General features: G+C 41.6%; 1 protein-coding gene across 1 annotated transcript in view; it reads right to left on the bottom strand.

Annotated features, from left to right (window-relative positions):
• Positions 1–231: 231 nt before the first annotated feature.
• RYBP (RING1 and YY1 binding protein) overlaps positions 232–17,768 on the bottom strand; it is a 43,802-nt gene continuing 26,265 nt past the window's right edge. The window contains exons 3-5 of the mRNA XM_017829898.1: positions 8,422–8,598; positions 8,211–8,309; positions 232–4,293 (exon numbers count right to left, since the gene is read on the bottom strand). Of these exons, the coding sequence (XP_017685387.1) occupies positions 4,041–4,293; positions 8,211–8,309; positions 8,422–8,598 (529 nt within the window). The 3' untranslated portion in view covers positions 232–4,040. The remainder of the gene's footprint in view (positions 4,294–8,210; positions 8,310–8,421; positions 8,599–17,768) is intronic.

Below are 17,768 nucleotides of genomic sequence, written 5' to 3' on the forward strand. Positions count from 1 at the left end.
CAAATTCTGCAGACACATCCACCACAAACTCTTTGCACATTGTGAGTCCCAGAGAACAAACTGGATTTACTTGCTTGACTGAGGTTCTCCACGTGCACAACCTGTGCTTGCAGAAGTGGGTGCTCGAGCGGCGGCTCCTGGACAGGATGCACAGACTGACAAGCTGCTCCAACAACAGGACTCTCCACCTTTTCTGAATACTGGCATCTCCCAAAAAAGAGAGCTTTCAGATTTAATTAAATTTTACTATTTTATTTGTGAAAAAACTACAAGCAGAATTCATAAATAGACATTTCTATTTAAAGCAGGAAAATGATAAAGTGGCTTCTAATAACAGTCGTGCACATGCCAGTAACAGGAATATATTAACATCTTTTATTTGCTAGACAAAGAGCAGTGTCCAATATAAATTTCCCAAAAACATTTAAGACCTGTGAATTTCTGACCAGTTCACAAAACCACCATTGACACTTTAGCATGAAGATTAAAACAAACCTAACAGGACTGTCAGCTCTAAAGACTTTACAGAGCGGAAAAACTTTCAGAAGCGTTATACAAGCTGTCTTTCTGGGCAAATGAAAAATATAGCTCGTATAATACATTAACATAAAAATCCACAAGATAAGATTATGTTTTGACATACTTAAACAAGCATTCTATATTTGTCTCCAACAAACAAAGCTAAGGAAATAATGTAACCATCTTTACACAGTAAATTAAGGTTACAAGTCATACACAAGAACAGAACTGCTTGCGCATTAAAAACTGTTCAGCTCCATTGTCATACTCTAAATGTTGGCTCTTAAAACCATTCGGTTACATACAAGCAAAGGTTATTATATAGTCAGCAATTAATAAATTTTTCAATAATTTAAGTTCATGGTAGAGCTTAAAAAAGTAGACTGAGAATGATCTTGGTAAGGCAGGTGAAAACATCTCAGTGGAAATAAAGTCACGGAAGCTGCTGCCAAATTTTCGATCTGTCCAAATTTGAAGCTAAGTTCCAATTAGAATAAATAGCCTGGTCGTGTAAAACGCTGCCACCTTTCCTTTGCAGAACTACGTCAACTGAGCAAGTCAGGCAAGCTGTGTCGGTGTCTGTGTGTGTGTGTCTGTGTAAGAGTCGAAACTTCGCAATCGTTAACACTGTGCTTCACTTACCTGCTTTCTGTGCCACTGAACACCGCGAATCTGGTCCTTCCCTACACTAGTGTTTTGGTTGGTTTGGTTCTCAAACACCTTCCCCACCGCCAGCGGGACAGCCACGGACACGGCGCGGGGGGAATCCCGCCGGAGGGCGAGCGCCGTGGGAATGCCACCCGGAGAAATTAAGTGTAAAAACAATCCCTGCCCTTCAAACCCACAACACAACAGCTACGGATGAGGCCGGGGGGGGTCCAATGCTTAGCAAGCAATCCCTAACTGAATGCAGAATTACAGGTCACTTGTTCCAAAGAAATTTTCCCATTTATTTATAGCAAGCTACTTTATCAAGGAGGAGGAGGAGGAGGCCAAAGAGACAGATGTTACCGACATCACCACGAGTAGCTGGTTACGGCGTTAAAGCTTTTTCAACTGATCTACAGGTCTATTTTCACTTGAAAAAGAAGCAATTTCCTGGTACACACAATGCTTTTTTTTTTTTGCCTTTTTTTTTTTTTTTTTTTGCACAAATTCCCAGATCCAGTGAAGAAGGTGAGCGCGTGGTTTGACTTGAAGCACCAGAATTAGCCCCACTGAGGCCAGCGGGACCTGCCACTCGCTCACACTCCTGGCTGGATCACGGCCGAGATGCACGCAAGCCTAATTGATAATGGATCATTTATAAAGCAGTGCAAAATATACAAGTTCAGGGGCATCTTCAAAAAATCTCTCTTAAAAAATTATTCCAATACATTTCAGTAAAATAAATAAATATGGCTGACCAGTTTACCCTCCCTGAGACCCTTAAAGGAATAGTAAAAACTGGAAAAGGAATGTCTTTGCAATATCCCACTAATGTTAAAATGTGGATTGAGATATTCATAGTATTTAAAACTATGTATAATAAATTGTCTTGATGCTCATAGGAAGCATCTGTTTTCCTTTGGTTATTTAATACTTTAAAAATGCTTAAAAAAGACAGCCTATACTGTGAATATAAGCAGAATTAAGTTGGGGTGCCCACGTTAACATATTCAGAATAAAACTGCTGCTGCCAAGGCACTGCCAAGCACATGCCTTCAAGCAGGGGCTGTAACAGATCCCTAACTCACACATTTCTGTCACCAGTGTGAAAGGAACCTACATCTGCTACTCAAAACCACACAGATTTTAAAAGAAATCTTAAATCAGTTGCCTCCACAAAGAGAAATTTCTCTTACCGAGCAAATAATTCATAATACAACAAACAGGCACAAAGTTGTCAAAATGTGGCCCTCTTTCATCACGCCCAAAAGTTATGCATTTCATGTCAAATGAAGCCACAGCCTCTGTGCCTGAAATTACTGCAAAGCACCCTGGGGCCACTAAAAAAAGATGAAAAGCCAAAGAGGTTTAGGGTTTGTTTTGCCTTTTTTTAAAAAAAAGTTTGTTTCACCTCTTCAGCCAAGTGTTTTAGCAGGATAATGCATGGAAGGTAAACTGTAAAGCAACACTAACAGGCCAGGAAAAGAAATTACAGTCTGAATAGCTTTAGAGTAAGAACGAAGGAGATGCTGGTCATGAGCATGAGCCACATGTCGCTCACTTGCCAGCATGAAAGCTTTTCCCTACTTTTGCTCCCACAGCAGGAGACTCAGAAGTGTCCAAATGCTGACAAGCCCGTCACTGGACAAGATGCTGTTCAGAAACAACCCTTGGAATACAGATGGACTTCAAGGAGAAGAGCCATCCCCACAGCAGGGATGGGACAGATGGAAGGGGCTGACAACCGCTGACCCGCACGCGGCTGGAACGAGCACCAGCTTGGTTCCTGAACCCGGGATCGCTCCCAGCCCTACGGCTCCCTGCTGCCTTCACCCCACAGCCACCACTCCAGTTCTACAGTTACCTCAGGCACTGAGGCAGGCGGATGGAATTCGCTAACTCTACCACCACCAGCACCTGCGGGACTGGCTGTGCACGACACCGTGGTGCTCACGTTACCAAACACACGGATCCATGGCATGACACCAGCAGTCTGGTTGGGAATGGTTACGCTCCAGCCGGGCATGGACCTGCACATCACCAATCTGAGGGACCCTAGTAAAAACATAAGCTACCCGGAGCAACCCTCTCTCATCTCGGATCCCAAGCTGCAACAATCAAAACCGTGTGTCCAGTATGTTTTAGCCATTGCTTAGGGAAGAAATTGGGAAGGAACAATAGAGAGAACAGGTCCCATCCAGGTTCAAACCCTCAGGAACACTTTTCACCTAAGACCAGTTCCATTTCAGTTTCAGTACTTTCACAGAAGGGGACTGTCCCAGATCTTGAACTGTTCAATTTTTTTTTTAATCACTTCACAGTGTTTCAAGCACCAGCGTTTCCATGTATTGGTTTCAAATAACCCTTTATATATATTTATTTATATATATATTTATATATAATTTATATCAAAACTGATAGTACACAGTATAACTGGAAGAAGAACTGAACTTAAAAAGGATATGTTGAAAGAGGATGGAGTTTGTGAATGCAATAAATAAAGCCCCCTTCCCTCCCCACCCGCTCCCTACCCCAAAACAAAAAGTTGTCATGTTCATGGAAAATTGTGCACAGCAGATATTATAAAAAAGTAGATTCAGGAGCACATCCAATTATAAATGATTGTTAGGAAAATCATATAAAACAATGGAATACATAAAAGTGTCAAGAGTAATCGTTAGGGTGAGAAATTCCTTGGTGGCCAGATGCCCACGGCAAGCAGAAATTATCCTGGTTGCATCAGTAAGAGGTCGATGTCCGAGAAAGTGTGTTCAAGCACAGAAGAGGCTCTCCAGGATTTGAACAGCGTGGGCAGGTGGAGTGTTTGAATTTCATACCCTGATTCATAGTTTCCACAACTCCATGTGCAATTTTCAGAAAGATTCGTCGTTGACTGCCGACATGTCCCCCTTTGGCGTGGAGGAACGGGACGAGCCCTTGTCTGTGCTCTCAGAGCCCGAGCTGCTCTGATTCTGTTGTTCTGATCCTGCACTGGAGGTCACTGTAGAAGACGACGTGGATGAAGAGCGAGTCTTTTCTTTAAAGTCTGTGATAATTACTGTGACATTTCCCACTGTGACTGCCAGCTGCTGTGCGGTACTTCTGTCCACATTTTTCAGTCTGGGTCTAAAATAAATGAGAAGCCATTTATTAAAAGGATAAAAATAAATGAGAAGGGAAGAGTTTATTAGAAAAAGCATTGGAAAACAAACTCGGTGTGACTCGTCCTCCCCTCGCTGGCACAGATGGCAGTAGCTGGGAGGAGAACCCAGGCAGTAGGAAGTGCTGCACAGTGGAGGATGAAGGTTTGACCTGCTCCCTGTGCCAGCCAGGCTCAGCCCCAGAGGAACGACCTGTCTCACAGAGCTCTGCACAGGGCATCTGTTGTAGACTTATCCCTAATCCAGCTCTGCCAGAAAGGAGGACACCACGGCAGAGCCAAGCGGTCAGGAGCCAGACAGAGTGAAGGATCTCCTCCCCAAGGGGCAGATGAAAGAGTTCTCTTATCTAAATTCACCATCTCATCATGTGCCCTGATGTTATGAGACAAGGCTGTGACTCTGCAATACAAAACCACATGAAAGCATTCGGCCACGGTTCTTTCATTCCCATGTTGGAACTCTGCAGCTGCAAACAACAGGCACTGGGACAACTTGGCTTCTCTTTCAACTGCTTTGAGCTTATACAAATCAGATGCCCAATCAGCCTATGGATAGAATAGCTCAAAATGTTCCCTCTGGAATCGAGGCTATTGTAAATAAAATCCAGAATGTATAAAGGTATTTTTTGCAGCCAGACCTTTTGGTTAGGGAAAAAAAAAAAAAAAAGGAAAAAAACACCCCAAACCACCAGAAAAGAACCCACTGGTATTTATTGCTCAGGATTATCTCAGTAATTTGCATGCTGTGCTATCATTCAATTAGTAATGTAGCTAATAAAGGTCTAAACTCTAGGAGGCCGACATTCATGCACATTTCACGGGCTGGTCCAAAGCTTTGCTACAACAAACCTTGGACACTCCTCCAGCTACCAGCAAATTCCAAGTCAGCTGCAGTGAGTGCTGTAATTTACAGCTTTTGCTCCTAATTAAGGGTCAGGCTTAAGCAGCAGAATATTCCCAATAGGGAAATTAAAAAGGAGAGTCTTTATACATCAGTGAAAAGTAGCTTGCTGAGAGCTGCCTTATTGAGAGGGATGGAGGGAAGGTTAGTTTACTTTGGGATCAAGCTCCAGCTTTTAAACCACTCTGCCTTTTCTCCTCCTCGTTTGCAGCACACTAGGCTAGTGCAGTAAAACAGAAAAAGAGGGAATTAAGCTCATTTTGCATCTGCCATGAATACTCAATGGCTTGCAGTGGTATTAACAAGGAGAAAGTCCTGCAGCAGTAGCTATCCAAGTGGTATTTCAGAACGAGACAAAATAGAAAAACGTATTGAGGACAGATGTACAGCTTCTAAGATAGAACAATTGTATTTCTGCAAAATGCTTACAAAAAATAAAGTTACTGCACCAAAAATAGTATTTTCTTATCTAACCTAGGAGGCTGTCTCAATTTTTAATAAGTACCACAGGAAAAGCATATAGATAGAAAATGCAAAAAACCCCACTGCATAGCAGCCAGTAAAACCTCCTACTTGCAGCAGCCCCTGGGCTCAGGGACCGGCCTTTCCCAGCCCGGCGCTGTGCTCGCGGATCGCTGCGCCCACACGTGTGTGTCGTACGCACGCACCGGCTGGCAAATCCAACACGTAACCACAGGCTAGATGAAATGATGTCACCTCGTTTGTGGGTAACAAGAAAGGCCAGCCAGCTCAGCAGGTTTTGGGGTTTCCGTGGCTCTCGGATGCCGTGCCGGCAGATGCCCCCACACGCAGCACCGAGCGTTCCCGGAAGCGTAGTGCGAGTACGTCTTTTCCTCCCCAAGCCCCGAGTTCCTCTAGGAAACCCAGTTCTTCCTGTAATTTGCCTGGGTCACTTGTTTTCTCTTGTGCTCAGAAACGGCCAAAGAAATAAAAAAAAAAGCTGGCTCAGATACCGGAACAGACCCTGCTGCCTCCACCTCCCTACAGGGCTGAACGTGAACTCTGGCTATTGCTTGTCAAAAACCAGCACTGAGAGTTTGGGGGTGGGGAAGAGGGGGAGAAGGAGGAAAATAAAAATGGAACTGCCCATGCATCTTAAATTGCCATGACAAAGTAACACAGAAGGGGAAGCAGGGCTGAGGTGCAGGATTTCTCCATGGTCCCACTCACAAATATTCTCAATGTGAGTTTTAGAACTGAGCTCTCTGACCATTTCTCCAGAAGGTTTTCAGGGTTTCCCCTGTACAAGGAGCTGATTAAGCATGGATGGAAACCTCCAGACAATCTCTTCAGCACATGCATACAATTTTTGCTTCTTATAGAAGGCAAATGGACTGGCCCATTCATGTTATTTTACAAAATTAAACACCCCGGTGCTTCACATTTATAGTGAAAAAGGTTTATGGTCAAATAAGAAAAGTGTTTCAAAACATTCATTCTGAAAGTGCACAGGGAGAAGTGGGATAAACAAAGATATTTTGTCAGAAGCAGGCATGGTATCCAAGAAGTTCAAACAGGATTTCTTAAAAATCCAGAGCGCCCTAAAAGACAATTTAAAAAAAAAAACAAAAAACCACCCAAAACAACAGTTAAACAATCTGGGCATGAAAAAAAGCTGAACTCTGTAAAAATCAGATCCTTTAAAAAGACCCTTGACAGAACTCCCGAGAGCAATGCAAGAAAAGTTCAACTAAACTAAACACTTAAAAAGACAGGTTAAAAACTGAGGGGAGATGAGGTAGCCCTTAAAAATACCCAGCTAGACCTGATACTATTAAGGTTTAATTAAGAATGACAAAAGCTTGCCACAAAACGTGGACTAGAAGACTCTGCAGCAGACAAAGCGACTCCTTCAAGAAAGAAAAACAATTATTTGATGTAATCTCTCAATTTAATATTATGTCATCAGTCAAGTGCATCGAGTCTCCTGCACCTTTAAGTCTCAAAAAAAGTACCATTTAAAGAAGAACAAGACAAGAAAAAAAATCACTGTAATAAAGTTGTATTTCTCTAATCAAATCAGGAATGGATACTTCAATCTTTGGGGGCTGAGGAAGAGTTAACAGCAGTCCCTGCAAACAGCTCAGTCTTGTAGCACAGCAAATTTCACACTGCCCTCAACTACATTCCAGTGGGTTACTGTGTAAAGGATATTCATTCTTATTACAGATTTTCATGCTATTATTTAAAAACTTCCAAGTCAAGAGTTTTCTGCAGTCACACCTTGCCAATCTTAATGCCAACAGCTGTGCCAACCATATTTCCCATGTGCTCTACAACTGTTTGCAGCAAACTAATATTGCCTGAGTTCATGTGGCTTCATTATTAAACACTTATTACAGCACATTTTAAAAAGAGATGCAATTCTTGTACAGCCCACACAGGCAAAGCACCCAGTTCAGTTCTGCCTCCTGTAGCCCTCAAGTTCAATAATATAAAAACTGGTTTTTGATGCTGAGCGTTTGATTTAAGAAATGGAAGATCAGTATAGGCAAAACTAGGAACAAACCTGTCTCCTACACTCATCTGAAACTTAGACAAATATCAAACCAGCCAATTGTGCTTTTTGTTGACAGCAAGATCCCAGCAAATCTGTTCATGTATACTTAGTTCCTGTATACTTGGAAAATTATCTTGACAATTACAGCGACTGAATTATGGATAAGGAAGTAAAAAAGTAACCTTTGTTACGGCTATCGAGCGATGATAAGAATTCGATATGATTGCTGGTTAATGTTTTTCTCCCACTGTGCTTTACAGCCAAAAGCAGTACTGCCCAACTGACAACACAATTACTTTAGCAGAGAAGTGAAAACTAAGTGGACAACAGAGTTAATATTTCTAATGCCCAGATCTGTGCTCACCAGCAGAGTATTCAAGTGCTCATATATCAACAAAAGAAGTGTTTGCTATATAACTCAGTTCTCAGACACCAAAAGCTTAACTTCAGTCTAGAGTTACCTTGAAGTGTGATTTGAGTCGCTGGTCTTTGTTGTAGTATTCCCAGACTGTATGCTGTTCACTTCACTAGGAGGATCTTTCACAATATCTGACTTTGGTCTGCAGTAGTTGGAGGGAAGAGGGAGAGCACGAGGTTAGTTTAACTGCACAATTAACCAGTGCCACTGACATCACATCACATTTAACAGTGTAACAGATCCTTCACACTTACTTAGTCTTCTTGTTAGTGTTCTTCTTTGTAACACTTGGACTAATTTCCTTCTCTTTGTCAGGTTTTTCTTTGTCTTGTTTTTCCACTTTCTCCTTCTTCTCCTTCTTAGGTGGTGGTGGGGTTGCATATTGCTGGGCAACTTGTTGTGCCACCAACTGAGAGTTTATTCTAGGTTTTCTACAATGACAATAAAAAGAGAGATCTATAGTCAATTTTACACAGTAAAAATAACTACACTGAGAGCAGTATGAAGATTTATTTCAGCAACCAGGGAAGAACACTCCACTTAAAGAACCAAATGGATGTCCTTATTTAACGTGAAGTACTACTGCTGTTACCAAACAAGATAGAAATTTTAAAATAAAGAAATACTTCAAACTGCTGTTCCATCAGTTTTTAGCATCTAACATTCTTAAGTATAATGCTCCCTTTCTTCTATCCATATCATGAAATCACAGCCAATTTTGGGGGGACAATAGTGAAAAAGCAGCTTTTTAAGAAGCTGCCAGCCACGCACTGTGGCTACACTTGAGGAGAAGGAACAGAATGTGACTAAAAAAAGTTTCCTGATAAAAATCAGTCTCCTTCATATCTTTCAATTTAATTTCTCAAATGAGCTGCTGGTTCCCCACAGCACCAAACCTTGCACAAATAACAATGAACAAGAGAAGGTAACTGAGATGACTTTGTCCCGAGGGCCGGGAGCGAAGCTGGCTGGCAGGAGCACAGGAGACAAGTGGGCATTCACACTTCCACAGGGAATGGCAGTGCCAGCCTCCAACACTCCGTCCTCACACAATTGTCTGCGGTCCCCGGTGGAGCTCGGACAAAAAACCACAAGCAAACTGCCTTTCAAAGACAACTTCCATTCCAAATTGTGGCTTACACAAAGAGCAGCCTCACATGTAACCAATACCTTGGTTATTGGTCCTCACATATCCTGCAGGAATTGCTGCCTTTGTCTCTCATTCCTCATCCAAACTCTAATGCCCTCTCAGCTTGACAAGTCAACACCTCTCCCCCCGGCCTGGCATATCACAAAGCAGTTTATACCCTGAATACTCTGACTGTCCGTGATTGATTCTATCCCTTCAATATGCCAGAAAGATCTATGCTCCCTGTGTCCGCACAGCTTGTGGGAGGGAAAAAAAGCGCAGGTAATCAACTCCATTAGTTGTCCCTAATGAACCAAATACTAATTGGAACAGTTGCTCAGGCTTGTCCAGAGCTGTTAAATGCTCATAAATATGATTCAAATTTTGTACATAGATCAGACTAAACAGCCAATGAAAGCTGTACCCAAATAGTCTATAACTGGCACACAGAACCTCAAGGGTTTCTGCTGCAGAGCTCTGTACCCACACCCAGCTTTTACTGCAAACATCTAGAGAGACTTCAAGAAGCTATTCGGTGGTTTCACACGTTAAAAAAAAAAAAAGAACAAACCACTAATTGCTCACATGTAACATCTGCACTTAGAGATGATACAGACAATGGAAGACCCAGAGAATTTCTATTCCCTGTCACAAGAAAATCCGAGTATCTAACGAGCATCTCTTGGTACTGGTTTCCTGTGTAATGGTACCAAGTTACTACTGAAGCCAGATATACACAAGTATTTCATTTCACTACCACAGTTATATGCATACCACACCACAAGGTCTATGCAACAGGCTGTAATCAGGTCCCTGACCCATCTCAACACCACTGTGGTTTTTTCACCCAATACAGAAACTCTAACTCATTTTATGTTGCAATCTGCATACATGTCTGAGCCAACAAAGATGATCTGGTCTTCAGCTTTAAATAAGTGTGATGCTGAAACACTCTGCAGATCAGATAATGCAGTTACCTATTCCACAGAACAGTGAAGATACCGAGCATCCCTAAAATCCAGTATACAGCAGTTTCTGTCTGAATGACTGAGAATAAATACGTTAAATGAAGTTGTTTGGTTACACGGAAAAGATGTGCAGATTGATGCAGCCACACTAAAAGCTGACAACAGTAACTTGTGTCAAGCAACCTGCTCCCCGCCTACTGCAAAAAAAGATAAAATGTCAAGAAATCTTCAAAGAGAGGGCAGATACCATCTCCCTACATGATTATACGTGATTAACCTCACTGCTTGAAGCTGCCACTTCTGCCCAGACTTACAGTTATTCGCTGTTTACACAACCAGCTAAGTCAGAAAGCCGAGCCATTCACAGGAAATCCCAATTCATGAATCTGAGGGTTTTTCCTACTTTGCACGACTCTGATGTGCTGCCTGTGATGTTATTTCCAAGCCTGGTGTCCAACCAAGCTGCCCTTCCTGTTGCAGGACTGCTGCACTGCTTGAACCAAGATACAAATTTTAAAATAGAAACTTCAACTAAAATAAAAAACCCCTTATAAATATGTCACACCATATTTCCCTAGAGAAGGCTGGAATGCCAAAAGGACCAGGCTTAAAGCACTCCTGTGGAGACACTTCACCCTGTGCTCTTCCTCTCCTTATCAGTGTCTGTGGCAGCACACTAAATTTATTTAGTTTTATCATTTTCTGGCCAGCCACTGACATTACCACCACAACTTCTCCAAACCTCATATTTACATATTCCCTCTTACATGCCAGGATGGCTCACTGGTGAGGGCAAAGCCAAAACTGGAAGAGAAGAGAGTGGGAAGGAGGCAGTGACCTGAGGAAAGGGGACTAGCCCTGCTCACGGGGTCCCTCCTGCACGAGGAAGGGAGCAGAAAGATGCTGAGACTTTGGTCAACACTGAGCATGTTCCAAGATCTCCTGTGCTAACAGAAAAGATTTTATTAAAAATAATGCAAATAACCCAACAAACAGCTTTCCAATTCCTGATCTGACTGTTTCACTCACGCGGGCAGCAAGCTTAGGAATAGGACAAAAACGAGGTAATTTAAGCAACTGGCATAGTAATAGTAATAATAATTGGAGTAATAAGATCCTTCAAGTAAGGCCCACGCTGCCACTACAGCCAGGATACACTGGTTACAAGGCCTTTACTAAAAAGCCAAGCAAAGCAAGTCGAGCAGTGCATTTTTAACCACAGCAAACTATAACCATAGGAACCACAATTGAGCGAAGCAGCTGCATTATCCAAAACTTGCTCCAAGTTTCCCTGTCTACCAAAAACACACTCAAGGGCTACCTAACATCCCTAGCACAGATTATACAGTCACAGAATGGTTTGGGTTAGAAGGGACCTTAAAGTCCATCCACTTCCAGGGATGAGGCAGGCACACCTTCTCTGTGTCAGGGCCTCACCACCCTCACAGGGAAGAATTTCTTCCTTGTATCTAATTTATATCTTTCTGTTACAAGCAATTCCCCCTTGCCCTATCACTACATGCCCTTGTAGATCATCCCTCCAGACTCCTTTCCTGCCTGTACAGCCATCCATCCATATCCTAGTCACGCTGTGTGTCAAAGCAGCTCTCCTCATGAGTGCTGTGAATTCTTTTCCAGCTGTGGCAGCAGGAAGCTTGCATTGCCTTCTAGAAATAAGGAAAAAAGTGAATTCAATAATACTTTGCAGTGGGTACTAATCATCTTCCCTTTCAGAATCTGAACTAGGAAGGAAAAAAGGAGAGAAACAAGGCTCATTCCCACTTGGGCTACCACAGTTTAACATACTCTGGCTTCTGCTGCAGAATTTGGGAGTCCTAAGAGCAGAAAGTTCCCTTCTTTCCTTTTCTGTTTTTGAACACTCAATGTGTCTAAGACCCTAATTTGTTTTCTAGTTGGCCTTTTTATTTAATGATTTTTTTGCCACCTCCAAAAAGAATGCTTCAACCCAAATACACCACTATTATATTAAAGGAAGTTATCACTTGAGCAGAACAACTTGAACAGAAAGTTGCAACCATTTCTAAATTTTGTAAGAATGAACAGCTACAGAAATAACTATTAATCATTTTTTTATCCCAAAAATGTTCTTATCCGTTTACTTTCTGTAACATTAAACTGTTCATGTGCACAAAGAATACATCTAAATGACAAAAACCAAACCCCCAACTCAGCCTTTTCCAAGCTTTCTAACCACACTCACGCTTAAGAAACAACTATACTGGCACTTACTAGAAGGTTTAAAGTATCAACATTACTCACAAACCACAACAAGCTGACAAGTCTCAACTTCCCAAAAATTATCTGAAGAGATGCAGTACTTAGTACTAGACTTAGTTCTTGAATTTTCAAAGCAAGTATCTGAAATAGGTATGTTTACTCCTACCTGAGCATAATGACAGTACAGTTACACTTTGCTTGCACAATTTCCCTTAATTCAGGCGACAGCCTGAGTAAAGATCCAACGCTGATGGGACAAACAAATGCACATTATCTTTTCACTTTCTAAAACATGAAGAGGATTGTCTTCTCCCCCTCTAAAACTAAGAGCAATTAAACAAAATTGAACTGTGCTTTCAAAGTTATGTACAGACAAATAAATTGTTTCACATTAATTAAACTGTAGTTTACCTCTCAGGAGCAGATACTTGCACAACAACTCATGACCTTTGCAGCAAGGACATTCTGCTGCATGAAAAAGCTGAAATATATGTCTACTGTAAGAATGGCTGCAGCATCCAGGCCTCTTCACCATCAACTACCGTAAGTGATGCACACAAATTATCTTTACTACCTTTTAGTAACAGACCAGCTCAGAACTATTGTGCCTGCAAATATATATTATATGCAAATATATATATATGTATATATACACGCAGACACTACATGCAAATAACATCATACCCTCAGATTGTCATATGAAGTGACACTGGGAAGTTTGGCTTGTGGGAAGTGGAATAAATGCAAGACCTTTCCTGAAGGGCTTGTTGCCTGTGTTGCTCTGTGCTCTTTAAATAAATAAAAAATTAAAAATTAAAACCCAAACTGTAACTTTAAGGTTCTGGCAAGCACCTCACAGCATTTCACTACTTGCATTTCCTTCTTTATCTCAAAGCTTTCCCTTTACAGCCTGTCTCAGGACCAAATCCAGGGCACCGACACCCAGGAATTCTGCTGTAGCCCCTGCAGCTGGGCTCAGGAGTGGAGCGGCACAAATCACTGCACATCCCACACATGGGAGTTACTCAGACCTGGATTTGGAGAGGGATATAGGAGGATAAGTTGCATCATATTTCTTGTGTGACCCCAATTTCTGTATCTGTTTGGGATTTCTCTGGTCCCTGTGCCTTGAGGAAAAGGAAGCCACCTGCCTCCTGCAGACACCACAGAGCAGGGAAGTGACTGGGCTTTATACCCACAGACCTTGAGGGACTCCGGCAATCCCCAGGAATGTGGATCTAATTACAGCCGCTCTTACTTTCCTACAACTATGTTATCAGAAGAATGAGAGTGGCATCGAGTGGGATTTCAGAGTCAAAAGCCTCGTGCAACGTGAAGTAGGGAGGATTTGGATAATTTCATGCTGTTCTGGCTTTGATGCACGTGGCGATACCAGGCGACCTCTGCGCGGCTCCACGACTCCCTGGGAAAATGTGTTTCAGACGCTGTGCAGTGTGAAGTACGTGATTATTTTAATAACCCCGGTCGCACATGAACTTGGCTTTGCTCAAAGAAAAGCAAGAAAACAAGACTAAAAGTATTTACGGTGTTTATAAAACAGTTAGTGCCAAAACAATAATACAACAAGCATCCTTCTGAGCATAAAGCAAGGTTAGAAATTAACCCGTGAGCACAAACAAAATTGACATCGCCTTAAAAGAATTTTACACCCAGAAGAACCAAAGCTTTGGAGAAATTAAGCTATAAATACGATGGGTGAGCCCTCATTCCTGCACGCATATTTTCCAGCTCATTTGTGATGACCACACGGTCCTTTTTAGCAACCAGAAGAAGGATGAATGGACAAATTGTCCTTAGTGTACAACTGCAAAGCAGTATGGAAGCTGTATACATTTATCTCAAGCTTCCCATGTGATCCAAGACCACAAAGCAACAATAAAAACAGTAAAAGAAGACTAGAAGGACAAACTGCAAGAAATATGTGACTGAGCAATACTTTGTTGAAAGAACAGATTTTTCCTTTAACACTGATGTGCTAATGCTGTGTTTTTATTTAAAAGACAGATGTTTAAAAAAAGTTAATCACAGGAACACCCACTTCTGGGGCGCAGGTGTTGGGCACAGCAACATGTTTGAAAAACAGAGTGTTAAGTCTGAACATTTTGGGGAAAAAAAAAAACCACAAACAAAAATAACAGCTTCACACAAAGCAAGCAATTGTTTGCCATAAAATAAAGTAAGTACATTTAGAAGTGTACAGCCCTCCTCCAAAAACTGTTCAACATCCTCCTTGACCATCCAGCCCACTGCCTCCTACCTCCTCCTCGGAAGAGCCAAGAAGAGGCAGCACAGAGATAAAGAAGCCTCAGTTTCGCCAATAAATATTCCTGGCCACAACAACAAAGCTTGAGCTGTTCAGATTTCAGAAGAGTATTTTAAACTTTTTCTTTATCCACCAGAAGGTTTTAGACTTCAGGTCATTTCTCACAGTTTGAACAACCCCCGTGTTCCTCCTGTTTTTAACTTTAAAAAGTTCAAAATTACATGCAGTACTTAACATTTAGTGGGCTGACAAGGCAGCCAGCTCCCTGCCTTTTTAGGAAAATCTGGTTTTCTTCAATTTTTCTCCCCCCCCCTTTTTTTTTTAAATCCAATTAAGAATGGGAAAGTTATTAAATGAAATGCAAGCTGTCACCTCCATTTACAGGACAGGCACTACAGTTTGCTAGAAAGTGGTTGGTCACTGCCTCTGTGCCACTAGAGAAGAGCTGAGCCTCCTTGAATAGTGCGTGTGAAAAGAATACTCAATTCTTACTTGTTACAGAAGAGCATTGCTTACTTTTAATTATTTGGGTGTATTTACAAATCAAGGAGTTTTATTTCCAAGAGCTGTCACTGCACAGATCCTGTAGCTCACATTTCTGATTTTTTTTAGTGAAAATATGCTTTAAAAAAAAATAAAAAAAAAATAAATCGCAAAACCAGTGTTAAGAGAGTCCCAGAACTGCCCTATGAAGCTATTTCACTCTGACTGCTCAATAGCACAGTGTAATAGGTTTTTCAATACTTTTACAGTTCTTTGTTAATATACATTGTTTCATACAATCCCATTACTAAACAGTCTAAAGTCAGAGTCGTAAGATGTTTGTGGAAGCAGTTTGACCAGAATTTTGCCACCCTGAAGCTGAGTACTCACAGAATTCCTCAAAACACCCGTTCTAATAGAGTACAGAACTGGAAACTGCAAATACTGTTTGCTGGTACCACCACAAATCCAAACATGAAAGCAAATCTGCACCATTCACCTCCTATCAAATTAGGAAAGGAACATCTTATTTATATGGTGCTTCTTCCATAGCTGGACTTAGGATCTGGTGGGCTGCCAGCAGGAAAGGAGTCTTGAGCCAGAGAATTGGGCTGTTTGGGAATTTGTTGGAAAATTTTCAGTGGAGAAGCACCACTGTTTGCATTTTTGCAAGTACATGGCTTCTCTTTTGGTTTGTTTTGGTGTTTTGTTTTTTTTTCCCCAAGGGAAACTGATAAATCACAGACCAGGCTCTCTGGTTAAAAAGAAGTGAACCTGAGAGTGACCATAAACCTGGGTCTGTTATGCCAAGTCTTATGGGCTCTGCTCACCTCACTGCCCTGCTCCTCGTCTATCACACAATACAGCAAAAATCATCACAAAGAGGTATCTAACACAAGAGATATCTATGGTGCGTGTGTTTTGGACCACAGGTTTATTCTCCTGTGCCTCTGTAGAGAGTTCACAATACCAAGTAGCATAAGACAGAAGCTCCTTTACACTCTGGAGAACCTGCAAAACATCAGGAGAAGGAACAGTTGTTCCTTCAATAACAACAACCTTCTCCTTTTGCAGCTATTTAATTTGAAATCACAAAACTGCAAAAGGAAGAGTTAAACAGAAGTTGTTCTTCAGGCTTCTTTGATACAAGAGCAAGGATGGAAAATAGCAGTGATGGTGAATACCAACGCTGAGTATCAGTTATTGTAACAGAGCCTGGGGTTTACTTAAGTGCTAATTCCGTGAAATTTAGCTTACTATGTCTGCAGGAGGCAAAACAAAAATCGTGCTGAAGTTTTGGAAGAAATGCTGCTGTTTCTCCTCTTAAAGGAAAAGCCTGCCTGGAAGCACAGGGAGGGCTGGCACTCTCACCTCTCTTCTCACCTGTAGCACCCATCTAAGCTGCAACAGCAGATCACATCTCCCATCCCTGGGAGTGTCCAAGGCCAGGTTGGATGAAGCCTTGAGCAACCTGGTCTAGTGGAAGGTGTCCCTGCTCATGGCAGAGGCTTGGAATGAGATGAGCTTTAAGGTCCCTTCCAACCCAAACCATTCCATGATTCTATGACTCTATAAGACAAAACTACATAGCCTGAATTACAGTTTTTCAGATGGTTTCTTGCTCTACTATTTTACATAAAAAATAAATTTTCTATTAAGCTTTTTTTTAATGGTCCATTTAAAAAAAATAACCATAAATTAAGTAAAAAGAGGACAATACATGTCTTCTGCTTAAAACAAAACTTGCAATATGCAATAGATTAAAATGGCACCAATTGCAACATCACCCTAAATTCCAGCTCAACAAAACCAACTCTACAACTCCCCTTCTTGCCCTCTCCTCAAGTCTACTACCAGCAGTAGTTAGGTCCATGGCTAGGCATTCCAGAAAGAGCACTGCTTCCAATTAATTTACTGCATTTGTAGTCTAGAAGTTCTACAGCAGCAGAAAAACTGTGTGAACATACACAAAATCCACAACCCAAATGAGATGCAACTGTAAATGTAAAAGATCACCCCAAGCCCAAATTTGAAAAAATGGCCGTGAGATCACAAAATCATTGCACTTAGGTATGTGAAACTTCCTGGGTCATCAATAACTTTAGTTACATATTTCAAGTGCTGCACAAGCTTCATTTCTAGAAACTACTGCAACTGCCCTTCTCATGCTACTGACCCATCACGGATCCACTCAGAGCTTCAGTTTCACTGAAAACTCAAATTGATACTTCAGCAGGTACATCGAAAGGGTAAAATTTAGCATGCAGGTGCTTCTGGTGTTTTCATCTACAGCCATACCTTACTGCAAAACACCAAGTGTTCCATGATTTACAAGGACTTACAAAGTTGTTATGGAAAATCCCTGATCTCAGCACAGAATTTACTTGCCTACAAGCACCAGAATGATGATAAAACTAAGGCCATTTTACTTGCTTGACAAAAATAAGCTGCTCTCCCCAGAAAAAAATTGAAAACAGTTCATAAAGCTGGCAGCAACCA

Source organism: Lepidothrix coronata, unplaced genomic scaffold (assembly GCF_001604755.1).
Source record: "Lepidothrix coronata isolate B3197 unplaced genomic scaffold, Lepidothrix_coronata-1.0 Scaffold170, whole genome shotgun sequence".
Lineage (NCBI taxonomy): Eukaryota > Metazoa > Chordata > Aves > Passeriformes > Pipridae > Lepidothrix > Lepidothrix coronata.